Source organism: Erinaceus europaeus, chromosome 4, assembly GCF_950295315.1.
Source record: "Erinaceus europaeus chromosome 4, mEriEur2.1, whole genome shotgun sequence".
NCBI classification, from domain to species: domain Eukaryota; kingdom Metazoa; phylum Chordata; class Mammalia; order Eulipotyphla; family Erinaceidae; genus Erinaceus; species Erinaceus europaeus.
In genome coordinates this window covers 25,494,490-25,521,970 of record NC_080165.1, presented here as the reverse complement: position 1 = coordinate 25,521,970, position 27,481 = coordinate 25,494,490, and the positions used below count along the sequence as shown (strand labels likewise).

At 51.8% G+C, this 27,481-nt stretch overlaps 1 protein-coding gene across 6 annotated transcripts; it reads right to left on the bottom strand.

Moving 5' to 3' along the window:
- Nucleotides 1–6,060: 6,060 nt before the first annotated feature.
- On the bottom strand, nucleotides 6,061–27,149 carry SEPTIN3 (septin 3). 6 transcript variants are annotated; one of them, XR_009549417.1, is made up of 11 exons: nucleotides 26,956–27,148; nucleotides 19,742–19,933; nucleotides 18,441–18,569; nucleotides 16,521–16,602; nucleotides 15,002–15,139; nucleotides 13,351–13,468; nucleotides 12,513–12,608; nucleotides 11,981–12,077; nucleotides 9,772–9,823; nucleotides 7,657–9,499; nucleotides 6,061–7,621 (listed from the first exon to the last, which is right to left on the bottom strand). XR_009549417.1 is itself a non-coding variant. In XM_007523432.3 (11 exons), the coding sequence occupies exons 1-11, from the start codon at nucleotides 26,963–26,965 to the stop codon at nucleotides 7,287–7,289; spliced, it is 1,074 nt and encodes a 357-aa protein (XP_007523494.1). In that variant the 5' UTR covers nucleotides 26,966–27,149; the 3' UTR covers nucleotides 6,061–7,286. The 6 variants fall into 6 exon arrangements, 3 of the variants coding, with proteins under 3 accessions (XP_007523494.1, XP_007523493.1, XP_060045032.1); XR_009549416.1 differs by having other exon boundaries at nucleotides 11,981–12,080; nucleotides 26,956–27,145; XM_007523432.3 differs by having other exon boundaries at nucleotides 6,061–7,352; nucleotides 9,406–9,499; nucleotides 26,956–27,149.
- Nucleotides 27,150–27,481: the final 332 nt, after the last annotated feature.

The window sequence follows — 27,481 nt, the reverse complement described above, 5'->3', positions numbered from 1 at the left end:
TCCTGCCACCCCCCCAAGGGAAGGGGCGGGGCCTCTCCGGGCCGCGGGGCGGGGCTCCAAGGGGCGGAGATTGTGGCGCAGCTGCCCGGCTGAGCGCAGGTCACCGAGAGCTGCGAGCTGGTGAGCTGGGGCTGGGGGTCCCACGTGGCAGCCCCCCACATGGGACAGGGAGTCGGAAGGAACTGACTCTGCCCTTGCTCTGGGGGAGAGGATGAGAGGCCAGAGGTCGCAGGGCCCCACATGCCCCCTGGCCCTGGCGTGGGCTAGAATTAACCCTGTCCCGAATTAGACTTCATTTTAAAATTTCTTTACTGGGGCATTAGTGGTTTACAGTCGACGGTAAAATACAATAGTTTGTACATGCATAACATTTCCACATAATACAATCCCCACTAGGTCCTCCTCTGCCGTCTTGTTTCAGGACCTGAGCCATCCCCCCACCCCTGTCTTTTACTTTGGTGCAGTACGCCAACTTGAATTAGACTTTTTTTTTTTTTTTTTTTTTTGCGTTTCTACTTTTTTTTTTTTTTACATGCATAACATTCCCCAGATTCCCATTTAGCAATAAAACCCCCACTATTTCATTCATCATTTTTCATGGACCTGTATTCTCCCCACCCACCCACCCACCACCCCACAGTCTTTTACTTTGGTGTAATACTCCAATTCCATTTCAGGTTCGACTTGTGTTTTCTTTTCTAATCTTGTTTTTCAACTTCGGCCTGAGAGTGAGATCATCCCATATTCATCCTTCTGTTTCTGACTTATTTCACTCAACATGATTTTTTCAAGGTCCATCCAAGATCGGCTGAAAACGGTGAAGTCACCATTTTTTACAGCTGAGTAGTATTCCATTGTGTATATATACCACAACTTGCTCTGAATGACTCTGAAAATGTCCAATAGTTCTAGGTTATCTATCTCTTCATTTAGCTCCCTTATGTCTTTACTGATTTTCTTCCTGGATGATCTGTCAAGTTGAGATAGTGGGGTGTTGAAGTCCCCTACTATGATTGTGTTACTGTTAATATATTGCTGTAGCTCTTTCAGTAGAAGTTTGATGTATTTAGATGGCTTCTCATTGGGTGCATAGATATTAATAATTGTTAAGTCCTCTTGATTGACTGATCCTCTGAGCATTAAGTAGTGTCCATTCCTATCTTTTTTAATCTTATGTATTTTAAAGTCTATCATGTCAGATATGAGAATAGCTGTTCCTGCCCTTTTTTGTGGGCCATTGGCTTGAATGATAGTTTTCCATCCTTTCACTTTAAGTCTGTGTTTGTCTTGTTGCGTTAGGTGAGTTTCCTGTAGACAACATATTGTTGGGTTGTGTTTTCTGATCCATCTTCCTACTCTGTGTCTTTTAATAGGTGAATTCAGGCCATTCACATTTATTGATATCAAAGATTGAAGATATTTTAACACCATTCTTGTAGAGTTTTAGAGTGTTTTGATATATGTTCTATTTGTGGTGGTCTGGTTGTTTATAGGAAACCTTTCAGAACTTCTTTCAAGGCAGGCTTGGTGATGGTTGCTTCCTTCAACTGTTGCTTGTCTGAGAAGGTTTTGATGCTTCCATCTAGTCTGAATGACAGTCTAGCAGGATATAGTATTCTTGGCTGAAAGCCTTTCTCATTGAGCACTCGATAGATATCTTGCCATTCTCTTCTGGCCTGTAGTGTTTGTATGGAGAAGTCTGCTGCTAATCTTATGGGTTTTCCTTTGTAGGTGACTCTTTGTTTTTCTCTTGCAGCCTTGAGGATCCTTTCTTTATCCTTATTCCTTTCCAATCTAAGTATGACATGTCTTTAGGTCTGGGTTAATTCTGTTTGGGACCCTCTGGGCTTCTTGAATCTTTATGTCTTTGGTGTTGTCTAGACTAGAGAAATTTTCAGCTATTATGGCCTGGAGAACGCTTTCTTCCTCCCCTTCTCTTTCTTCCTCTGGTAAGCCAATAATGCGTATATTGTTTCTTTTGAAGTCATCCCATAGGACTCTGTTGTTGTTTTCAGCATCTCTTAATCTCTTTTTGAGATCTCTTACTTCTTCTTTAGTTGTCTCTAATTCATCCTCAATCTTGCTAATTCTGTCTTCAGCCTCATTGATTCTATTCTCTCTGCCCTCTACTGCTTTCTGGAGTTCATCTATTTTGTTGCCCTGCTCTGATACTGTTTTAGCTTGTTCAGCTAGTTGCCTTCTTAGCTCAGCAATTTCAGCTTTCAGCTCTCTAATAACCATGAGATAATTAGAATTTTCTTCCATATTCTCATTTGTTGTTCCTGCAGTTCTGATTACAATTTTTTCAAATTCTTTACTCACTCCTGTTATTATTTCCTTAGCTAATGTTTGGATGTTGAACTCGTTGTTTTGTGCTTTGCCCTCTGGAGGACTTTTAGCTGGACTCTTGTCCTGGTTCGAGTCTCCATTATTTTTTCTTGTTGTTTTAACCATTTTATATAAGTTAAGAGGTTTTTCAATCCCTGAGTTGGAGTTCAGTGGTGTAAAAGCCTTTTTTTTTTTCCCCTGTAGGCTATGATAGCCTGAGGGCTTTTAAACTATCAATAGGCTTCTTGGCTTAATCAATGACTCCTGACCAAGAGATAAAGCAGGGTGTGGCAGAGATAATCCAGTGGTTATGCAAAGAGACTTTCACAGCCCTTCAGCTATGCCACCGAGGTATATGTCTTCTCCTGAGTTTCCCGGTTAGATCTCTGTGCCCTGGTGTCCCTCCCTGTTGCTGCTCCAGATTCTGAGGGTAGTAGCAATGGAGACTCAGAGTTGTACTTGGTGAGTCTCTGGGGAGTCCTTTCCTCCCTTCAGCTGTCCCCTTGTTGGTGGAGCAGACTGGAGGTGGTGTCTCCACTGACAAACTGTCGAACTGTTAGCAGTCACTTAATCTCTCCTTAGGCCCCTCTCTCCTCTCTGTCACCAGCCACGCGTGTTTGTACTCACGGGTGATTTACTGGGTTTCTGTGGTCATTCTAGTCCTGTCTTGTTTCGGTCCGGGTGGTCTCCTTTGGTATTCCTAGTTGATCCGGGAGAGGAGAGGAGAGGAGAGAAAGCGATCTGCTGCTCGTAGCTCCGCCTCCAGAAGTCTAGCGCCCTTGTTGTTTTTATTGTTGTAGTTATTATTGTTGTTATTGATGTCATTGTTGGATAGGACCTAGACTTTTTTTTTAAAGACTTTATTTATTTATTAATGAGAAACATAGGAGAGAGAAAGGACCAGACATCACTCTGGCACATGTGCTGCCGGAGATCGAACTCAGTACCTCATGCTTGAGAGTCCAAAGCCTCATCACTGCGCCACCTCCCGGACCACGAATTAGACTTTTTAAAAGGTGTTTTTCTCACCCTTCCTGGCCAGGTGAGTTGCAAAGTGGAAGGTGCTGCCCCAAAGAAACATCCAGACCAGATGGGTGGTCCTGGAGGTGGTGTAGTGGATAAAGCACTGGACTCTTAGGCATGAGGTCCTTAGTTCAATCCCTGGCAGCACATGTACCAGAGTGACATCTGATTCTTTCTCTCTCTTCCTATCTTTCTCATAAATAAATAAATAAACAAACAAACAAAATCTTTAAAAAGAAAGGTCCAGACTTCCCCACCAGCAACACTTCCTTATATCTAAGGCAGCCTGGAGTCAGCTGCTTTCCTGTGAGCTGGCATCTAGAAAAGGGGCAGTGAGATGGATCAGAAAGTGAGCACAGCACTTGTATGCTGAAGGGCCCTGGTGCCATATTCTGCACCGCATAGGCAGGAGTGGTGCTCTGGCCAGCACCTCTTTCTCTTTCTCTCTCTCCTCTCTTTCTCACTCAAATATTTTTAAGTGCTTAAAATAATAATAAAATTAATAATAAAAAGTTAGAGGGTGAGGAGGATAGGGATATAACTGATCCCTACACTTTGCCAGGCCTGAGGCCAGGGTTCCACCGCATAGGTGGAGCAGTCTTTTCTTTCTCTCCTTTTTTTTTTCTTGCAGCCAGGGGCAGGACAGAGTTGGGAGGTGTGTGGGGAGCCTATGCCAGTGTACCCCATGCTGCCCTCCCTCTACAGCAATGGTTCTCTGGCCTCTGTTAGCCTTTCCCATGAAGCAAGGAGGCCGGTTCTCCTCATTGTCTGCTCTTGCTTAGGCCCTGGTTGGGTCAGCATTGCTTGGTGGGCCCCCAAGCAGCAGCTTTATTTTTCTGTCACTAAGATTATAACTAACTAAAGATTCAAACTTTAGAGGAGCCGGATTCAAGCCCCCAGCCTCCCCCTGTAGAGGGGATGCTTCACGAATGGTGAAGTAGGTCTGCGGATGTCTTTCTTCTATCTCCCTCTCCCCTCTCAATTTCTCTCTGTCCTATCAAATAGACATTTAAAAAAGAAAAAATGGTTTCCAGGAGCAGTGGATTCATAGTGTTTGCACAGAACCCCAGCAATAACCCTGGTGGCAATAAGAGAGAGAGAGGTTTGTTGAAGCCTGGGAAGTGACACAGTGGATTAAGCATTGTACTCTCAAGGATGAGATACCAAGTTCAGTCCCTGGTATCACGTGTGCCAAGAGTGATGCCCTGTTTCTCTCTTCTTATCTTCTTCCTCTCTCATATATAGATACTTTAAAAAACAAAAATAAAAAGCTTCACCAGCAGTGGAGTAGTGCTGTAGGTGTTCCTCTCTCCCTCTCTATCTCCTCCTTCTCTCTCAATTTTTATCTCTATCTAAAGAAAACAAAGAATACAAGAAATGCACTAGTGTATTCAACTTAAATGAACTCAAGTGTTTACTGTAAAATAGACAGGTCTCTGGACAAGATGAATCCATTCCTTTCAACAGGCTTGGCTTTTCTGTCTTCTGGGGAAAAGGAGAGGACAACTAGGCAATTGAAAATAAATGTTTTTAAGTAGCCAGGGGCTCGAACCGGGATCCTTAAGCCGGTCCTGCGCTTCCTGCCATGTGCGCTTAACCTGCTGCGCTACCGCCTGACTCCCACATTTCTCAGTCTCCACATGACAATTCTAACCTCTAGGTCCTCCTCTGCCTTCTTGTGTAATTTATCTATTTGTTATTTATTCCCTTTTGTTGCCCTTGTTGTTTTATTGTTGTAGTCGTTGTTGTTGGATAGGACAGAGAGAAATGGAGAAGAAGACAGAGGGGGGGAGAGACACCTGCAGACCTGCTTCACTGCTTGTGAAGTGACCCCCCCCCACAGGTGGGGAGCTGGGGGCTCAAACCAGGATCCTTTCACCGGTCCTTGTGCTTTGCGCCACATGCGCTTAACCCGCTGTGCTACCGCCCAACTCCCTTTTTTTAATTGCCACCAGGGTTACCTCTGAGGCTCGGTGCCTGCACTACAAATACACCAACTTCCGGTGGCCATTTTTTCCTTTTTAAAAACAATTTAGGGACCGGGTGGTGGCGCACCTGGTTGAGCGCACGTTACAGTGCACAAGGACCTGGGTTCGAGCCCCCGGTCCCCACCTGTAGAAGGAAAGCTTTGCAAGTGGTGAAGCAGGGCTGCAGGTGTCTCTCTCTCTCCCTCTCTATCTTCCCTACCCTTTCGATTTCTGTTTCTATCCAATAAATAGATAATAAAAAATTCTTTTTAATTTAGTTGATTTGATAGGACAGAGAAATTGAGAGGGGAGGAAGGACACAGATGGGGAATGATAGTCACCTGCAGATCTGCTTCACTGCTTGTGAAGCATCCCCGCCCCCTGCAGGTGGGGAGCAGGGGCTTGAACCCAGGTCCCTGTGCATAGTGACATATACTCAACCAGGTGCACCACTGCCCAGCCCGATTTAGTATTTAAAAACTGCTTTCCACAAAGTAAACAGGCACTTGTAGAGCAAGTGCCCCTCAAAGTAGGGGTGATAGCTCCAGCTCTCCTTCTGAACACAAAGCCCGAGAGATTAATGACTGAGGATCAGCCTTGTAACAGCTGAGGATGGATGGATCGCACAACGTGCTCTCCACTTCTGGAACTCTTCTTACTAAAGTACCGCTTGTCTTGTCCTCCACACACGGACGTGACTGCTGACTCAAGGAGGAGCAAAACAACGCACAGGCCAGGCAGCTATTGTTCAAACAGCAATGTTTAGTTGTACAACACAAAATCTAGCAACATTTACACAACCAGTTTTAGTGTCTATTGGCTTGTTTTCAGTTGGGAGATTTAATCGTGTCACCGGAAGGTTGGCTGGGACTGGTAAGAGTTAAGAAATGGGTCGTTCTTGCATCCCCTAGGCTTGGGCTTCTTGCTCCATCAGGATCTTGTTGGAGGTGAATGGCCCACGAGTTACCAGCCTTAGAGCAGTTGTGTCCAGGTGGAGACAGGGGAGGGAGGAGGCTTCCAGAAAGACAAAATGTGGGGGTGGGGTGGGGGGCAGTGGCAGCCGACACTCGCAAACATTCATGCATCTGATGGGGGGGGCTTTCTGCCCTCCACTGGGTATTTTCCATGAGCCTATAGTGATGAACCATGGCCTGGCTGATTCATGACTCAGGTTAAACAGGGTGGGGGAGGTTGGTGTATTTAGGGGAGGGCTGGTGGTGGGTGGGAAGAGCCCCTCTTATTGCTAAGTAGGCAGGAGGGTGCTTTTTCTTCCTTAGTTCACATTGTGTGGGTTTCTGGAGCCTCTGTGCCTTTGTGTTTAATTCATTAGGTCTGAGGACAAGGACATCAATTCCAGAAATGCCTCTTTGAGGAAACCACTCTTCCTAAGCGGCTGTGTGATGGGGTGGAGAGGGCTGTGAAACCATGCCCTGGGCAGCCATGGTGGTGATTTTTATAAGGGTCCTATCCCTTGCTCCTCCGAAGCTGTAATGACCCACCCTGTAAATAACCGTTAAGCAATGAAGGAGACACCCTTGTCCCACACAGGGGCTCACACAGCTGACGTCCACAAACTGACAAGCAGAAAAGAGGCCGTCTTGACCCTCTAAGGAAGCCAAGAGTAGCAAGTGTGGATGAAAGGATGGGGCAGCACCACTGCCCACAGGAATGGTCACAAGCAGCTGGGATGGGATCCTGAGGGCAGAAGCAGCTCGCGGTGAGCTCTTCCCCCACAGAGGGGTGAAGCTGGCTGACACAGACGGAGGACAGTGCTGGCGAGAACTCCATTCCACTGGGAAGGCAGGGGTGCTGGGGGTAGAGGAGGAGCCCACCGTCCTAAAGAGGCAGCTGGCCCCTCCCCACTGCTGAGGGCTGAGGGGCTGCAGTGACAAGCGCAGCACTAAAAAGGGCCTGGCCCCGCAGCACACAACGGAGAAGACTGGAGGGAGAAGCCGGCTGGGGGTGCCTTCATTCTGCAGTGGGGCAAGGGGTGGCTGGCACAGGTGGAAGGACAGTGCCCAGGAGGCCTTCTCCCTGCAGGGGGTTGAGAACGGTTGAGGGGGTGGAGACCAGCAGCTAGCAGCACACTACCTACTGAACAGCTTCTCCAGGGAGACTGGGAGTGGTAGCTCCTGACTCAGTCTCTCCACTGCCCACCTGCCCCACCCCAAAATGGGCCCTGTGAGGTGACCAGTTCCAGGTCTCCACACTGGACTGTGCTCACTAGAGCAGCCAGGAGCTACTCTGCTGGGCATAGACCCTGCTGCCAAGCCTAGAGTAACTAGAGGGAGGGAGGATGGGGGCTGCCTGGGTAAGAGTCTCCAGGAGAGACTGAGACCAGAGGTTTGGGGATTTTAGGACATCTGGTCAGCCACCTCTTCCTTCTGGTCCACTGAGTCTTGGTCTTAAGTCTGTGTGTTTTCCTAGCACCTGAGTGGCAGCAACTATAAATGCTGGGGTCTATAAGGCCCAGTAGAAACACCCAGCGTTGGACCAGGGGACTAGAGAAGAGGCTGCAGGAGGTGGCGCTAAACCCTGTGACTTAGTGGGCACTCCCTGGCCTGAGGCTGACCTGTTTCCCCAGCCCAATTTTCAGCCACCTCCTAGACTAGTGGAGAAAAAGTGACTTGTTTGTAAAACCAACAGGGGATATAGCTGGACTAATAGTACAGGGCTGAGGAGAAGATCAGAAATTTATAGATAACACTGATTGTGGGTTTGGTTGGAGAAAGAAGCTACAGGAGTCAGCAGAGGCTCTAGAGAAAGCACAGACAGACAAGCACACAAGTTAGCTTCAGTGTTAACAATAAGAGCAAACAGAAATGCAGAAGAAAGGGACCAACAGTGAGGAGCAGAAGCAGAAGAGCAGCTTTAAAATAAGGAATCCTGACAAACAGAAGGTGTAGCCTCTGAAGCCAAGCCACTGAGAAAGACAAATATGGCATCTTGGTTTGATACTTCTTTACTTAGCTTTTCTAGAATTAATGCCTAAAGAAAAAAAACTAGGTTGTCTCACTGGCTGGCTGGCATAGGTACTTCCTTAACCAGACAGGGAAAGCTGATACTCACGGCCTCTCCCCTGCCTGGGCTGCCCACAGGTTCATGGTCAGTGGCAACACTGCTACATGCTGACCTCAGTTTGTACTCTGCTGTGCGATTAGCTGTGGTCTTTGAAGGTGGCTTAAAACCATCTCTTAGAAGCAGACTAGGTAATAAACAGTAACTACAGAAAGGAACCTAAGATGGATTATTCTTGAAAGTGAAAGAAGAGAAGTGAGATGGGGGCGGCAGAGAAGGGGGCAGAGGAGAGGTGGGGGTGGACAGTGGTCTGCGACAGTGACAGGTAACAGTTTCTGGACAGACACAACACAGAGACACAGACCCAAGGGTGAAGCTCTCTTCTCTGCTTATAGACCCAACTTCTGCCTGCAGAAGCCCAACCCTGGCCGTTCCTCTGCCTTCCCAGGAAGCACCAGCATTCCCCAAGGCCACTCCCAGCTCACCAGGAGAGGTGGGTCCTCAACTGCCCACCCCCTACCCCACCCCTCTCCCAGGTCTAGCTCACAGACTGGGCTTGGCAGGTCTCTGGTCCTGGCGTGTGGGCAGGCTCAGAGGTCAGAGTTACCTGTGGTTCACCTGCTCCCATGGACTTTAAATGAAACCTCCCCCAGACCTTGAGGGAGGCACACAGCTTTGTTCTGGGACACAAGGAAAGAAGACAGATAATGGACAGTCATGGAGGGACCAAACTTACAAGGGACTTTCCAGGGAGGGCAGTGAAAATACCTCACCCCTGTGTGCAAACACACATACATACATGCACATGCATGCACACACAAACACACATTCACTCTCAACCCCTCTCTCTCTCTCTCTCACACACACACACACACACACACACACACACACGACACTCCACAAACACCAGACAAGCTTGTGGGACAGAGGAGGAGAAGCTGTTTGGTGGTGGTGTTGGGGGGTGTGTGTGTGGACGAGGGAGATATGTGTGGAGAAGGGGGATGTGTGATGACACAAGAAGGGGCCATCAGGGGTTACTGTCGTGACTCTCCTCTGTGTCCGCGCTCACCGGAGGGAGGCCTCCATTGTCATTGAGCCGTTTGGCCCTGTAGGTCTCATAGTGGATGTTGTGTGTCACTTCCTTGAGGTCCTGGAGGTGCGTCCTGGAGGGCACAGGAAGGAGACAGACAGGGCTGCAATTAGGGTTAGGAGGAGGAAAGAGTCCAGATCTTCCAAGGCCTGGGCCCCTTGAAAAAGCCGTGTCCCAGAGAGCCAAGGACACCTTTTTCAGTCCCTTCTGCTTCATGGTGGGAACTAGAAGTAATGGGGGAACCTCTACCAGAGAGGAGACTGAGGAAGTGGGTCTGAGCAGAGGGCCTCCTGCCCTCAAATCATTAAGTCTGCCCTCTGAAGAGGAGCAGGAGGGCCCTTTTACCTGATGACGAAGTCTCGAAGCAGGGCGAACTCACAGTGGTTGAGATTTTCCACTGCAAACAAAACAAAACAGGCAGTCACCGCAGTGACACCCAGCTGATGAGTTTCTCTTCGGTGTTCAGGAGCAGGCCACAGGGCAGGTCACTGCAACCCTTCCCAAAGCCTGTTCCCCTTGGCACTGTGGCACACTGGCATGTATCCAGTGAGCAAATATATATGAAGCAGTGACGGTAGCTCAGACTGTCCTAGACTCTGTGGAATGATAGCTAACTCTCTCCCCCACTTTGCAGATGAAAAGACTTTTTTTTTCTTAGTATTTTATTTATTTTATTTTAATGAGTGAGAATGATACAGAGAGACCAGAGCACTGCTCAGCTCTGGTTTATGGTGGTGCTGGGGATTAAATCTAAGACTTTGGAGCCTCACGCATGAAAGTCTTTTGCAGTCTTATGCTGTCTCTCCAGCCTTGATAAGGAGACTTGACTACTCAAGCACTCTATAAGACTTACCCCCAAAATAAAGCAAAATGAATTTGCCCACAGCCCAAGGTACAGTACCTCTTTTTTTTCCCATCTGGAAGAACTAGAGTATTTATTATGTGCATATACCTAATTTCTCTTCCTCTTCACCTGCTCCCTCCCTCCCTCCTGTCCCCTCTATTTGTACTAGGTAACCAAGCTCTCACTTTTACAAGCTAACCACACTTGCCTTTTTATTAGTTTTTTAAAAAATATTTTATTCACTTATTGATGAAAGGGATAAGAGGAGAGTGAGTGAGTGGGCGGGTGAGTGAGTGAGTGAGTGAGTGTACCAGACATCACTCTGGTACATATGCTACCAGGGATTGAACTCAGGACCTTATGCTTGAGAGTCTAATGCTTTTATCCACTGGGCCACCTCCTGGACCACATTTTTTATTATTGATTTAATAATAATTGAAAAGATTGTAGGGTAAGAGGGTTAAATTCCATACAATTCCCAGCACCAGTGTTCCATATTCTATCTCCTCCACTGGAAGTTCCCCATTCTTTTTTTATTTCTCTGCCATTTTTCCATTTTATTGCATAGTAGAAACAGTCCCTCTTTTTCAAAATAATTTTTTTAATTTTTTAAAATTATTTTATAAATATTTATTTATTCCCTTTTGTTGCCTTTGTTTTATGGTTGTAGTTATTATTGATGTCATTGTTGTTGGATAGGACAGAGAGAAATGGAGAGAGGCGGGGAAGACAGAGAGGGGGAGAGAAAGATAGACACCTGCAGACCTGCTTCAACACCTGTGAAGCGACTCCCCTGCAGGTAGGGAGTCAGGGGCTCGAACCAGGATCCTTAAGCCGGTCCTTGCTTTGCGCCACCTGCGCTTAACCCGCTGCGCTACTGCCCGACTCCCCAATAGTCCCTCTTCTTAAGGCTCTTATAATCGGATGGGAAGACAGAAACAGACGGAAGAGCATAATTATGCCATCTTGAAAAGGTCATGCACTATATGCCAAGTCTGATCTGAGATTGTCCAATGTCTATGGGAAGAGGATTGAGATGTGACCTCGATCTTTTAGTTCATGGGTAGAACAGACATTCTCATCAATAATTCCTAACTAAGAAAGAGTGATGATGAGAAAATGCCACTGTTTTTTAATCCCAACAAAAGGCCACAGGCAAGTAAGAGGCAACACCAGGCGATGGTGCTGTGCTTGGCTTAGGAGTCAAAACAGGAGTCTAAAATCTAAAAAGTTTTACCACTTAGAAATCATGTAACCCTGGACAAGACATTAACCTGAGACTCAAGAGACTCTCTTTGCACTGAATGTGGTCATGGAAGCATCTCTTTGAGAACCCACAGAATCCTGACCTGCCTGTGATCACTTTCCTTCATAACACAGCAACAATTAAACAGCCCTTTAGCTATTTGTCAGGACACTGCCCCCCACCCCAGAATCCTCCCTGGGGTTTTCCCAATCCTTATTAATCTCTCCATATTCAGAACTGCTTTGACATGCCAGCATCTTTGGACACTAGACTTCCAGTCAGGTGCTAAAGCAGGCTTTTAACTGCTTCCTGGGAAAAGAAGGGGGTCTCTTGGCTTCTTAATGAACCAGAGCTCACCATGGCCACATGTGATGGCTCTCACTGTTGAGCTTCTGTCCTTGGCCTAGAGATGCTGGATCAATAACTGCCACTGACTAGTTCTTCCAGAAGAGGCACTAGATTACCTTCAATGATCCCCCAGGGTGTTTTCCTGCCAAGGACCCGCTTGCCATTCACTTGGTACTCCTTGTCACTTCCCACCACAGCGAAAGGCATGCTCTCCTGCTGGAGGGGATAGAGACACAAAGGAGACACATGTCACCTTGCTGTGACATATGTCTCAGGAGAGGAGTGGTATAAGGTTCCTCCTGCCTCAATCTGCAGGGTTCTGGGGGACTCCTCTGGTGACAGTACTGAGGGCCAGAAGCAGAAGCCGAGTCCAATCCACTTGCAGTCCCAGCTGCCTGGCCGGCCACAGTCAGCCAGCTTTCCTTCCACAGAACACTCTGGACCTTTCACAGCACTGAGGCGTGTGACTTGCTTTGAGACAACTCTGTGAGCCAGCAAGGACAGAGAGTGCTCCTACTTGGTGCTTGCCCAGCTGAGAGGCAAAGGAACTGTTTCCCACAGTCTCACATGCCAATCATGCCGGCGGGGGGAAGGGGAAGGGGAAGAGTTAGGGGCGTCTGTGAGACAAGCGGAGCCCTAGGCACCAACCCGGATTTTGTCATTCTCCGTCTTATCCTCCAAATCCTCATCGAATTCCTTCTGGGGGTAGAATTCAATGCCATTTACTTCAAGCTCCTTGCGGACCTAGAGGTAGGGAGGAGAACAACATGACAGGTGTCAGGATAACAGCAGGGGGAGAAGCAGCCCAGGAAGTGGTACAAAGGGTGGAGCACTGGACTTGTGAGCATGAGGTCTCAAGGTTGATCCCCAGCATTACATGTGCTGGAGTGATGCTCTAGTTCTCTCTTTGAAAACAGAGAAGAGGGGGTCAGGTGGTAGCACAGTGGGCTAAGTGCACATGGTGCAAAGCACAAGGACCAGCGGAAAGATCCCGGTTCGAGCTCCTGGCTCCCCACCTACAGGGGGGGTCGCTTCACAGTGAAGCAGGTCTGCAGGTGTCTGTCTTTCTCTCCCCCTGTCTTTCCCTCCTCTCTTGATTTCTCCCTGTCCTATCTAACAACAATGACAGCAATAACAACAATAATAGTAACAACGATAGACAACAAGGGCAACAAAAGGGAAAAAATGGCCTCCAGGAGCAGTGGATTCGTAGTGCAGGCACCCAGCCCCAGAGATAACTCTGGAGGAAAAACAAACAAACAAACCCCACAGAAGAGGGGGTTGTGTGGTGGAGCACCTGACAGAGCTCACCGGCATGCTTACTGCCTCTGGGGCAGAGGCAGAGGGGGGGCAGAAGTACTAACTTCCTGCACCACCGTTCCCCAGCCCACCAACATCATCTACTGCGACGTTAAGTGGGAGCTGGGTGGGAAGTGGTGTGGGGAGCCAGCCTGGACTGGAGGTGGGGCAGTAAAGGCCTTCTCACCCTCTGCTTGAATTCAGACTTCTCCTCCAGCGTCATGGTATCTGCCTTCGCGATGACGGGGATGATGTTCACCACTTTGCTCAGGTGCTTCATGAACTCCAGGTCAAGAGGTCGCAAGCTGCGGCCCAGAGAGGCAGGCTGTCAGCGCCTCCTGCCCTCCCTGCTCTACCCCAGCTGCAGCTACCCCAGGACTGGACTGAGGCCAAGAGGCCACCTCCTCTCTCAACATACCCACACAGGGGCCGGGTGGTGGCTCACCTGGTTGAGTGCACGTGTTACAGTGCACAAGGACCTGGATTCGAGCCCCCGGTCCCCACCTGCAGGGAGAAAGCTTCACAGGTGGTGAAGCAGTGTTGTAGGTGTCTCTCTGTCTCTCTCCCTCTCACCCTCTTCCCTCTTGATGTCTAGCTGTGTCTACCAAATAAATAAATAAAGATAGTTTTAAAAAATTGAACACATACACCAACTCTCCACAGGGCCACGTGCCAAGCTCTATCCAAACTCTGCCCTTTGAATCATGCTCCATTCTCTCTCTGAGGCTGCTACCCCACACAAGTGTCTTGTCTTCAGGCCCTGGTTCGGTCAGTTTCTACACCTCCTGTTGGGACTTCTCTGCCCATTTGATGGCTCCAACTGGCCTCATGGACACAGCCCAGGACACAGTTGTCTGCTGTTCTCTGATCAGGATCCAGGGAGAGAGAAAGCTGGCCTATTTGCCCAGGCTCTGCGCTCCACCCTCACACACTGCAGGGTGCCTGCTTCTGCCAGTATCTGAGGCCTGCTGGATGGTGCCTCCCTCTCCAGGCCTGAGGGCCAGGGCTGGAAAATAGCTCACACCTAGACACCTAGAAGCCACACGTGTGTGGCTTCTCACACACGTGGCCCAGGTCTGAACCTGGCCTCCACTGCATTGGAGGAAGCCTTGGTGCTATGGTCTCTTTGCCTCTCTCTGTCTTTTTATTTCTGTCTCAAAAACTTGGCCCAGAGTGGTAAAGCCCTAGTGATGACTGAAACCACAAAACGAAAACAACAACAACAACAACAAAAAAACCTGAGCTCTGACCAGGCTCAGGCAGAAGCTAAAACCACTGCCCACCCCCACCCTGTTCCCCAGTCCTGCAGAAAGTATGCCCATGTGCCCAACTGGGTCCTCCAACCTCTGCCTATACCAGGTGCCACCCCCTGTGAAGCCACAGTGCACCACCACACAGCCCTGCTGATGCCCATCTTCATTTCTGGGTACCCGTCTCCTCATGTTGGGCTGAGTGCCCTCCAGATACAGCTGTCTCCCCACGCCACCCCCAAACACCAGTTCCATCCAGCAGCCCTGCCCCTCCCCTTATTTCAACCACCTTGTGCAATGCAGGGGTCTACTGAATGTATGGTGACATCCCCCACCCCCACCAAATACACATGCCACTTCTCCCTGCTGGCACAGCCACGCCATGGTGCTGGGACTCAGTGGGCAGCATGGGGACCGAAGGTGTTCTGTTTCGTCTGCAGGGCAGGAAAGTCAAACTTCCTTGGGGGCAGTTTAGGAGATGCTAAGGTGCCAGGGCCATGGGAGGGGGGGACACATCTGGGTTACACACAGGCATGATTGGTCCACTCCAGAATGGCCACCAGCCTTGCAGGGCCGCTTGGTACGTACGAATGCCCCGTTGGGGAGATGAAGTAGAGGCAGCAGTGCACGCGGGTGTCAGGGATGCGTTTCTTCCTGGCGATGTTCACCTCCTCCTTCAGGAACTTCTCATACTGTTCATTGATGTACTTCTCGATGGGCTCCCAGCTGGGAGTGGAGTGGGGAGACAGGCGGTGTCCCGGAAGGACAGGCCGCAGAAGTTCATCTCAGACAAGGCCCCGAATGGCCCCTCTATTCTTCCTTCCCCCAAGGGTTCTGGGATGCCTGCTGGCTTCCCCTTCCGAGCCTCAGCCCATAAACAGCTTACCTTTCAGCAACAAGGGCAGACTCACCTAGCACCTAGCCTGCTGACAGCACCCCACCCCACCCCCATGACAGAAATCAACCCACACATCCCCCCACCCCCGCCCACGTCCATCTTTTATGAGTCTGGAGACTCTGAGGAAGTCTGCACCCCACGCCGAGACTCAGTCTCCTCATAAATAAAATGGTAACAACAAGAAGTGCCCCGAAGGACGAGCTGGGGAATCAGAAAAAGCAGCCGGAGGCTCCAGAAGATGGCTCCCCAGGTAAAGCACATGCATGAGGCCCTGGGCTTTCCATGCATGAGGCCCTGGGCTGCACCACACGGGAGCATCGCAGACAGCACCAAAGGAATTCCAGGTGCAATGGGGCTGTGGGGTCCCTTCCTCTTCCCCAGCCTCCGCCAGCCCCCCACTTTCTTTTCCCATTACAAAACACATCAGGTCAGGGAGACAACTCAGGGTTCCTCCCTGGAAGTGCACGAAGGGAAAGAGCGGGAACTGGCACCACTCAGCACAGCAGGGACACGCACGTGCTCGTCCACGCCAGCGGTTTGGGCTGTGGGTCGCTACTGTTCCCTCTCTGTGTCGAGGAGTACGCATGTGACCAGAGCAGAGTGCGGCCAGTCACTCCTCCAAGACCAGCACAGTCACCTCCTGGCGCTGCTGATGAGGGGCCCTGCCTGCCTACAGCAGACCCCAGCTCCCTCACAGACACACGGTCACCCTGCTCTGGAGCACACCCATGCATGCCTGGGGCCTTCCACCACTCCGCATACATATTTCAGCCCCTCTTGGCTGAAAGTTGGCTATGGTTCACTCTCTGTGGGCTCTCAGAGGTTCTCTCCCCTTGTGGGAAGCCCCCTCTGCTGTTTTCCCTCTTCTTCTCTAAGCCCAGAGTATGCTGTCTGGTGCTTAGGGCACACCACAGGACAGCCGGGACTGGCACCTGATACCCTTTATTCCTCTGTTCTGCTGTGCTGTCATCTGTGACAGGGCCATCCCCACCCACTTCCCAGCCTCCTCCAGCTAAAGTCCACACTGTCCTGAGCCCCCCGCCCTTGCTGGTCCAATGAGCCTGTCCCCATGCCTCCTCACAACCCCCTTCTGCCCCCTCTAGCATGCCTGCCCGCCTATGCCCTCAGTGTGGAGGGGTGATGGCAAAGGAGTGAAAGGCTCCGCCCGCCCAGGGTCCTTCAGGAGGGAGGAGCACAGGAGGCATTTACCAGTTTTCATTGTTGATCTGGTCTCCGAAGCCCGGGGTGTCAATGACAGTCAGCTTCATTTTGACACCGCCTTCCTCTATCACTGCAGGGTGAACAGAAAAGGTGATCTAGGCACAGTCACCCTCCAGCTTACGCCACGGGCGTCCCCTGCTGCCTGCCAGCTGGGAAGCTCCTCCCTCCTTCAGGCCCTATGGCTGCAGTAGTCTAGCTCTGCATCTATACCAGCTCCGCAGCGGTTTCTATACTGCTCCCTGCACCTGGAATATTCTCCCTAATTCTTTGGGTTGTGTTTCCCCTGCTTTTGTTACCCATGTTGTTTTTATTGTTGTCATAGTTATTATTGTTGTTGTTACTGATGTTGCCATTGTTAGGACAGAGAGAAATGGAGAGAGGAGGGGAAGACAGAGAGGGGGAGAGAAAGATAGACACCTGCAGACCTGCTTCATTGCTTGTGAAGCGACTCCCCTGAAGGTGGGGAGCCGGGGGCTCGAACCGGGATCCTTAAGCTGGTCCTTGCGCTTTGTGCCACGTGCGCTTAACCCACTGTGTTACCTCCGGCTCCCAATTCTTTGGGGTTTTTTTGTTTGTTTGTTTTTGTTTTTGCTACTAGGGTCATTGGTGGGGCTCAGAGCTGCATAGCTGCATAGCTCTGAGTGGCCTTTTTTTTTTTTTTTGGTCTCCAGGGTTATTGCTGGAGCTTGGTACCTACATTACGAACCCACTGACCCTAGAAGTCATTATTCCCATTTTGTTGCTACCCTTGTTGTCAATATTATTATTGTTGTCATTATTATTGTTGTTGTCATTGCTGTTGTTGGTGGATAGAACAGATATCAAGAAAGGAGAGGAGACAGAGAGGGGGAGAGAAAGACAGACACCTGCAGACCTGCTTCACCGCCTGTGAAGCGACTGCCCTACAGGTGGAGAGCCGGGGGCATGAGCGGTGATCCTTACGCCAGTCCTTGCACTTCGTGCCATGTGCACTTAACCTGCTGTGCTACCGCTCGACCCCCCATTTTTCCCCATTTTCTTTCTTTTTGATAGAGAATGAGAGATGGAGAGGAAGGCGGGGGGAGAGACACCTGCAGCACCACTCCACTGCTCAGGCAGCTTCCCTTCTGCAGGTGGGGGCTGAGGGCTTGAACCCAGGTCTTCATGCATGGTAATGTGGGTGTTCAACCAGGTGCGCCACCCCCCGATTCTTTCTGTCTGAATCCCACCCAGACTTTCACATATAGCTCTTGCACAAACACTTCTGTTTTTCAGTTTTATTTATTTTTTACCAGAGCACTGCTCAGCTCTGGCTCATGGTGGTGTAGGGGATTGAACCTGGGACTTCAAAGCCTCAGGCGTGAAAGTCTCTTTGTGCTATCTACCTCACCTACTTCTGTCACTTTTTTTTAAAAAAGACAGCACAGAAGCTTGCTTGAATGCTTTAGTGGCTGGGCCAAACCCGGATCTCTCGCATGGCAAAGCAGCGCACTATCAAATGAACTGCCCTCCCACTTCTGTTTGTTTTTTGTCTTTTTCCCCTGGCTTCAATAGGGCTTTGTGCCTACACTGCTCCTGAGAACTCTTGATTTATTATGATTTTCCCAGATAGGGGGTGACAGACTGAGAGGGAGACAGAGGCGGAGACACATTCTAGTACTGCTTCACTGCCTGTGAAGTTCCCCCGTGCCAAGTATACCCATGTGGCAGCTGGGGGAAAGAAATCCAGTCCCTGCACAAAACAAAATGTGCACTCACAAGTAAGCTATCTGCTACCCCCCCACACACTTCTTTCTAGTTCCCCTCCCTCCCTCCCTTGGGTGGACTGTCTATGGAGCAGGCACTTGTCTCACTTACCCATAAGCACCATCTTCCCCATCTCTGAGGCCCCTCTGAACAATGCCCACAGGGTCCCTGCCTGGTCCTCACCGTGCCCAATAGCTTTGATCTCCACTGTTTTGGGAATCTTCTCTTCTCTAGTCCAGCTGGAGGCCTTGCGGCTCACCTGGGATTTGAAGAGTGTGTTGACCAGTGTTGACTTGCCCAGGCCACTCTGACCTACAGCGAGACAGAGCACGAGCAGTTGAGGAAAGCCACATCCACCCCACACCACACCCCCCCTCCCCACCCCCTGCCTGACAGCTCTCCCTGAGGAGAACTGTGATCCAGGCCAGCCCAGGCCTGGGCGCTTGCTGAGCAGGAATGGCAGGCAGGAAAGCTTTCCTGCTTCCTCAGAAGCTCCTGGCAAAGCCAAAGGGCTTGGGTCTCACATCCTCTCCTTCTCAGAGCTCCAGGACCACCAGAAAAGGCATAATGTCTACATTTGGTGCACAATGGGGAAAAAGGACCCAAGTTGGAAGTGAGAGCATTCTGCAAAGGCCTAGCACGGAGAGAGGAGAAATCGTACCCATGTGTCAACACTTGTACTGTAAACCATGACCCCCTCCCATAAAGTGATTTGAAAAAAAAACCAAAAACAAACCTCGTTTTGTGTATAGTTTTTCCTTGTTTTCAGGTTTGTTTTTTTCCCCCCGCCTCTAGGGTTATTGATGAGGTTCGGTGCCTGCACTATGAATTCACTACTCGTGGCTCACCTGGGAATTCACTACTCCATTTTTTTTTTCAGTTTTTTGGATAGGACAGAGAAATTGAGAGGGGAGGGGAAGACAGAGAGGGAGAGAAAGACAGACACCTGAAGACCTGCTTCACCGCTTGTGGAGCAAACCCCCCTGCACATGGGGGGGCCAGGGGCTCGAACCAGGGTCCTGGCATTGGTCCTTGAGCTTCGTAATATGTGTGCTTAACCTGTTGCACCACTGACCAGCCCTTTTTTCAGTTTTTTAATAATACTAAAAAACAGTAATGAAATTATCTTGTGTTCTTAGCAAAACCAGCCTCTCTCAGCCCTGTGAGTCCCTCCGTAGAGCTCTCATTCACAGCAGAAGTGATCCTGGTGCTGCCACCTATCCCCTACGTACAATCTGTCCATGGGAGGCACCCACCTGCCTCGAGGGCGGCAGCTGTGGAGATGGTGAGGAGGGGACATACTTGCGAGATGCTGCTGAGGCAAGACTGACAGACCACCCACCCAGAGCCACTGCCCCACCTTCAGAGGGGACAAGGGGGCCAGTGCAGTGAAACTACCTCTCCATGAACCCCAGCTGAGCCCACCCTTAGCCTCAGAGCTGCTCCCCCCGCCGCCGCCCTTGCCCACCCCTGGGGCTCCGTACCGACCACCATGATGTTGAAGTCAAAGCCGGTCTTCATGGTCTTTTTGCGCATCTGCTCAATGATGGTGTCAATGCCGATGTAGCCCAGCAGGCTGGAGTTGATGCTCACAGGCTTCATGGGCACCGCCGGCTTCGGCCTGGGCTCGGGCACCAGCTCCGACATGGCTGCGTCCGTCCTGCTCTCAGGCAGCCCTGCAAAGCCACCGGGCAGAGGTCAGGCGGATCCACGGCACACAGGATCATGCTGACAGGGAAACTACAAGGGTGTGCTTGGGGTCACAGCATGGGGCTCTCATTTCACAGGTGAAGAGGCCCAGGGGGAGACTTGCCCAAGAACATGGAACAAGTTGGGTGTAAAGCCTGCATGGCACCCAGCTTCTCCAGCTGCTCAGGCACTGGGAGGGGGACCCATGACATCTGTGTGTCTGACTGGAGGGCCCTCTGCCTCAGCACTCTTGCCACTTTTGGCTGGGCAGCTACTGTGGTGTGTCCTGTATGGGACAGGATTTAGCGAGTCCCTGGCCTTTCTACCAGATGCCAGCAGTAACACCTCAGTTGTGTCAACCAAAAACACCCCCAGTCAGAGCCAAATGTCCTGAAGGCAACAGACCCCCATGGAGGACCCCTCTGCAGTTGTTTAAGCCCTAGTCCTGCCTCCTCCAACACAGGGCAAAGACCTTTGAGAACACTAAATACTTCAGAATACTTTCAGACCTAGCGTTTGGGTGGTGGTGCATGAGTTTAAGCACACATAGTACAAAGCTCTAGGACCCATGGCAGGATCCCGGTTCGAGTCACCGGCTCCCCACCTGCAGGGGGTACCTTCTCAAGTGAAGCAGGTCTCAGGCGTCTATCTTGCTCCCCCCTCTCTATCTTCCCTTCCTCTCTTAATTTCTCTCTCTCCTATCCAATAAAATGGGGAAAACATGGCCACCAGGAGCACTGAATTCATAGTACTGGCACTGAGCCCCAGCAATAACCCTAGAGGCAAAAAAAAAAAAAAAAAAAAAAAAACCTTTCAGACCTCAGAGGACCGGGAGGCAGCGCACTTGGTAAAGTGCTCAAATTACTATGTGTGAGGCCCCAGGTTCAGTCTCCACACCCAACTTCAAGGGGGAAGCTTCAAGAGCACTGGAGCAATGCTGCAGGTATCTTTCTTACTTCTATCTTTCTCTCTCTCTCATTTTCTATATAAAAAAAAGAATTTTTTTTCAAGGTGACTAGGAATGGTGGGGTCCTCATGCAGGTACTGAACCCCAGCAACAGCCCTGGTGGCTGTGTGTGTGTGTGGGGGGGGATTAATGGGCCTAGCTACTATCAAGTGACCATCCATCTGTATGCTTCTCTCTTTTAGAAGCAAACAGGGCTACCCCTGCCCCACCCTACTAAGTGGGCATCATTCCTGTCTCCCAACCTGTGTCCCTTCTTCCATAAGCATCACAGCAAAGGAGGGGTGACTGCCCCTGAGGAGCTCCAGACACCCTCCTAGCTATAGCTGTGGATTTGCAGAAGGACTAAGACCCCATCCGAGCAGCAGGAAGGAGATGAGATGCCAGAGCCACCTGCCTCAGCTGCAGGCAGGTGAAGGAGGGAGGCTGAGTGAGCAGGCCATCCTCAGTGGGTCTGGCGGATCACAACCATGTCCACATACCAGCACAATCAGAGTCACTGCCTGCCAGGGCAGATGCTGGGGGAGAGAACCTCTACTTCCCTAGCCATGAAATGAAATGCATGCCAGATGAGAAGAGCCTGGCTCTGCCACTTGCCAGCCTTGTGGATCTGAACGACCCACCGTCTCCCGTGAGCCTGTGTGGGTAAGCAGTGGTCAGCATTATGCAAGGCAGGACATCTAGGACAGCCAGAGCAGCGCCTCTTGGTTACAGACCCTCTCGCGCTGCTAATTTCCAGCTCCTAAGCAGTGAGTGTGAAAACACTTGTTAAAGGCAGGTGCTGATCACACAGCGCTGTCCGCGCTCCCTCCCTCCCTCTCACTTGGCCTTGATAGAAGCCTGTGGTTCCTGCCTGGTGCCCTGCAGAGGCTCTAGCTCATGAGGACGATGGGGCAGCAGATGGCCAAGAGGGACAGGGAGCTGAGTGCCTACCTCCTCCACCCTGTAACCTGCCAAGAGTCTGTTTTTCTTGTTTGTTACAAAGACACTTCTATGTAATTTCTTTTTTTTTTGTAGTTACCAGCATTCTACTCTGGGCTGACTTTTTTTTTCAGAGGAGAGGGAGAAGGAAAGACACCATGGCACCCTGAACCTTCCGCCAACCTGGGTCCTGTGTGTGACGCAGCAGGTGCACTGCCCAGGCTAACTACTGTGCCCAACCCAGTGGGGCTTCTCTCCTTGACATTCCCATCAACCCCACCTGCAGGCCCTGGGAGGGGGCCATTCTGAGCAAGGACAGTGTTTGGCACTGCACAAAGGGGCCAGGGGGTGAGGGGGTGGCCAGGGTGCACCTATAGTCTTTCTTGGTCAGTGATTCTCTTCTCACTTCCCTACAGCAGCTGGGGTGGGGGTGGGGGGAGCAGTAGAGCATGGGCAGTCCCAAATCCAAGCCCCAGACCACATGCTGTGTGGTGTCCTTGTCCCCTCATTCATAAATAAATCTTGTGGCCTGGGACGTTTGCTGTGGATAAAGTACTGGATATGCAAGCATGAAGCCCCAGGTTCAACCCCCTTCCCCATCACTGCATATGCCAGAGTGATGACATGGTTTTCTCTCCTCCCTCCTTTAATTGCTAATATTTTAAAATAAATAATGAATCAAGAAATACAGTGTGAGTCAATGAATGAAAGAAAAACTCCTATATATATCGGCTCACACCCACTTCTGTGAGTCTCCAAACGTCTTCTGTTCTCCAAGTCCCTGGTTCTACCCAAATACTCAGGCCCCAGAGAACTGTGCACAGGAGCACCAGCGTCTACACCACCCTAAGTCCTATGTGGATTTGCTCTGAACCTCGGTTTCCTCAGTTGTCAAAGGGGGCCAGTGGCCTCATCTGGCCCAGGTACAAAGAAGGGAGACAGGAAGGTGCTCCCTTTCACAGCCTTACCAGGAAGTGAACCCAGGTCCTCAATGAGGAGGTGCCAGGGGAGGGAGGAGCAGAGGTGCTAAGAAATCCTTGGGGCCCAAGCTGCCCTGAGAGTGGAGGGTGAAGGATGCTCCCACTGGGTCTGGACAGAGAGAGGGTGCGGGCGGGCAGTGTGTGGCCAGCAGACCACGTCTACGGGGACTCCCAGCTTATGCTGGCAGCTCACTCTGATCCATGGCAGGGAGAAAGGCTGGCACGGGCAGGGGCACTTGATCCAGGTATCCAGCTCCAGCACCACCAGTGGCAACACAGGTGCCCTTGCTAGTCTCCATGGCACTAATCCCACTTCCTGTGAAGTGAGGGGTACAGCGTCATGAAGCTGGGGTACAGTGCTGGCAGTGGGAGTGACGGCGTGGAGAACATGGCTGTCTAGAGGTCTGCACACCAGCGCCAGTGATACAGCTTTAGACCAGCACGTCTGGTCAAAGGAGGCGGCCAGCAGCTGCCCCAGCAGGACTCTGCCACGTGTCCACAGGATGCTCACAGAGTGCACACAGTGATGCCTGTTACCAACTCCAGCTACTAAGCAGGGTTTGCACTAGTGGAGAGTCTGGCTGGTCGATGAGCTGGACCAGGAGAGATGCCAGGCTGTGCCCACCCTGATGTGATTCAGTGCCTGGAAAGCAGGTTCCAGTACACCTTGCAGATCTGCTGGCACTGCTCGCCTATGCCCCTTCTCCCGTGTCTTCCTTGTGGGAAGAGCCAGGGCTGTCACTGGTGGGAGTGCTTAAGGTACCCAGGCTAGTTTACTCCAACATACCGCCTCCACCCCCGCCCTGTCAGTTGTCGGACCCTGCTGCCTCTGGGGCTGCTAGCTGAAGGGCAGAACTTGGAGAACACGAAGAACTTGGTCGTATTATCACTGCCACTCCACCACTGCTCTCCCTCTGGCCGCTGCTCCGAGACCTCCTGACTTCAGGAGTGCACTGCACGGAGCCCACTTAATGCCACTTGTCTTGACTGGTGGCACAAGAGACCCAGGGGCTGCAGATCTGCTGGCTGGATGTCTGGCCCATAGGGTTTGGGGTATGGACACACCTCCTTGGCCCTTAGGCACTGGGAAGTCACAGCAAGGGAACCCACCCCGGGGAAGCAACTGGTAGCCTTCCCATGATTGCTATCTGCAGGAAGTTAAGTCCAGGAAAGGGAGCTGAGATGTGGCTCACAGAACTCGGGCTGCACAATCACCAGCAGCTTCACCACAGTCTTAACAGATTCCAGAAGTGGGGGGTCCCCAGTGGCCACCACAGTCAGGTGGTCCTTGAGCAGGCGCCACTGGGCACTGCTGCTGAAGGCTCCGTCCTCAGGTTCTGTACTCCTGCCACCAGCCTGGCTGGGACAGTCTGTTCTTGAACCTCATCACCTGCTCTTTCTACCCATTCTGGCTAAGCTCTTTCTTCCAGTGGGGACCTTTTCTCGCTGGTACTCTAGCCACCTCTGAATCTGACAGGACCACAGGACCTTCAGAGGCCTGGCACTCTGTCCTGCTTCCCAGAGGGCAGCTCTCAGCCAGGCAGCTCCAGATGGTGATGATCTTGGCTCAGCCCTGCAGCTGACACTCAGCAGCCTGGACTGCGTTGCTGGCCATGTGGAACAAGTGGTTCCGGGGCCACTCAGTTCACCTGCACCTGCCCCTCCCCCTTCTCCTCAGGTCTCTGAGACTGATGAGTTTCTCCTGTATCTAGATCCTCTTAACTGTGGCCACACTCCATGCCCTGAGGCACACAGCACCCTTAACCATATATGAGTAAAAGCAATCAAAACACCAGAACCCTGATGCTGTGCCCGGACACTCGCCTTCCCTCATCCTCACTAAAAGCCCCTTTCACTTGACAAGGTACTAACTTCACCATTCTTCTTGACATATTTTTCCCCTTTGTGGAAATCTTGTTTGTTGACTGACTCACATTCAGCGAGCTTTGTGACTGGGTTGGCAACAGCGATTCTACAAGCGATTCTACAGGTGAGCTCATTTGGTCTCCACAATGCAGAGACCCATGGAGGGTGGGGGTACCTATTTCACAGACTGAGAAACTGAGGCTTGTATGTATTTCTTTATAACTACTCTTTAAAAAAATATTTTATTTCTCTTATTTTAATGAAAGAGAAAAAGGTACAGAGAGAGACCAGGGCACTGCTCAGCTCTGGTTTATGGTGGTGCATTTGAATATGGGACCTTGAAGCCTTGGGCATGAAAGTCATTTGTATAACTATTCTGATGTCTCTCTTGCCCAATTATTCTTGTAAAGTGCGTCTCCTCACCCAGGTCTGCTCAGTCCCGTCCTCTCAATGGAATGGTCCATAAAATCACGTCCAAAGGACAGATCTGGACTCCAGAAGCAATCTACAGACCAGCCAAGCACACCTGGATGGGACTGCAGGGCCAGAGTGGGAGCAAAGCCCACTTTCAGCCTTCCTGTGAGCATCTGTCCACACCCACTGTGCACACCTGCTGGCAAGCTGCCCTCCCACGCATATGCCAACTGCTCCCCAGTCGCCTGCTAACGAGCACACATCAGCTGTCAGCAATGCACATGCACTGCAGCTCGCTGGGACACGGCTTCCACAGGGGGACCCTCTGCCCGTTGAGTGCAGGGAAGCTGTGCCTCCTTCATCTGATAGGGAGGCCCTGTCTCGATGCTGCCCAGGGGCTCCTGAGCTCTTTGGTTCTCATTCATTCATTCATTCATCCAATTACTCCAATCCATCCAGGCCATTTCATCTGCTGCCAAAAGGACATCTAGTCTGACCCAACCGTAGACTGGATGCCAAGGACACTTCTGATCCCCAGCAAAGTCCTTACTCCCCCTACCCCAAGGGCCCTTCGTAAAGTATGTGTCCTCACCCAGGTCTGCTCAGTCCCCCTACGGGACCTGACAAGTACACAGAAAATCTCCAGGGTGCAGGACAACTGCGGCTCTGAGACTGAACTCCCTCCTCTGCCCCAACAGCCCTCACAACCCCACTTTTCTCCCCAGGAAGATGCCCAGAGAAGCCGCCTTGCTGGCAGCTGTGACGGTTCCACAAAAGCATGGGCATAAATCACTGGCGCTGAGCCTATGTTCCCACCCTTCTTCAGGACTGGGGAGGGGCACCTCTCATTGATCCCCGTGCCCTAGCAAACAGAGCACAACACAGGCACTTGGCAACGCAAGGCTGGAGGAATGGATAGGGTGTGAATGGCTGAGCAGACCTTTCATCTCCCCGTTAGGCTGCTCTCTTTGCAGATGGATTTTATGTGGGCCAGGAGCACAGTATGAAAAGATAGGTCTCTCTCCTCCCACAGGAAATGGAGAGGGGTTTCCCGCGGGTGACCAGAGCTCAGGATGGGGTCACAACAGGATGTAGGTCAAGTGTGCCAGGCTGTCTAGATGGTCTTTGAGGTCCCTCCTAAGTTCCCCATTTTCCCAGGGCTCCTGGGGGAGCAGAAAGATTCTACAGGCAGTCCCACCACCACCCCTGCCAGGAGCCACCTGCCTCACCAATGCTCCAGGGAGAGGCATCGTCCCCCAGACGCAGCACTGCCACCCCAGTTACCGAAGACCCTGGCGTTTTCTCTTACAAGCAATGAATGGCTTTGTCTTTGGCCCAGGGAACCCCACTGGGAAGGTGTCAGGAGCGAGGCTAGCTTCCTACCTGAGCAGGAACTCCTCTCTAGCCCCCAGCCCTAACAGTCTTCTTTCACCCCAGAGGCAAATCCGGACGCCTTCCCCCCCCCCCCCGCCCCCAGCTCCCGCCCTGGTTCTTTCCATTCGCTGGAGCAAAGGGCCAAGGGGTACCCCTTTGCCCCCTCCCTGTGGTCTGGAAGCCAGTGAGTTCCCTTGGAGACCACCAGTCGGGGGTTGTCGGGTGGGGAGAGGGGCCTGGGCGTCGCAGGGCCTGGCCGCGGAGGTGGCCATACCTGTGGGCAAGCCTAGGTGTGTCCCCGTGGGGGGCTCTCTGCGCGCATCCGGGTCCCCGCATCGCCGGCCTTGCCGAGCGCGCCTTTCTCCCGACTGCCGTGGCCTGGGCGTGCGTGTCACCGCGCGTGGGCTCCGGACGCAGCCACCCTCCCGCGGCGAGCACCTCCACCAGCGCCCCGGGGAGGGAGGCAGCAGGCTCGGCGGGGACGCCCTACCTTTGGACATGAATCCTCCTTTGTCTCCGTCCGTCCCTCCGGGAGATGCTCAGGACGCGGGGCTGCAAGGCTGAGCGGGACGCAGGCTCCTCCGGGCCGAGCGACCCCGCCGCTGGCCTCGCCCCTCGGAGCTCTCCGCCCGCCCGCGGCCCGGCCACCCCCGCGCCCCGCGCCGCCGCCTCCCTAGACCGCCGGGCTGCTGCGCCCGCCTGCCGGCTCGCTGCCCGCGCTCCGCCGCCGCCGCCACGTGACCCGCCGCGGCCCGCCCCCCGCGCCCGCACCGTCCCGCACGCACGCACGCGCGCCTCCGCGGCCTGGGGCGGGGTGGGGCGGTCCCCGGAGGGCTGCAAGCCGCAGCTTCTTGAGCACTGTGCAGCCGCGGGTCCACCCGGCCTTCGGGAGGCTGAGGCTGCGACCTTGAGCGCGTCAAGAACTTCCCCAGCCTCAGTTTACCCATCCGGAAAATCTGTCCTCCAGGACCCGAGGGGGCAGGGAGTAGGGGGGATGGCTGTTCTCGTAGAGGCAG

Coding starts and splice junctions, on each gene's coding strand:
- SEPTIN3 (XM_007523431.3), bottom strand. Junction 18,570..19,741: donor CTTCAACATCATGGTGGTCG/GTACGGAGCCCC, acceptor GTCTCGCTGTAG/GTCAGAGTGGCCTGGGCAAG. Junction 12,081..12,512: donor CGGAGAATGACAAAATCCGG/GTTGGTGCCTAG, acceptor TATCCCCTCCAG/CAGGAGAGCATGCCTTTCGC.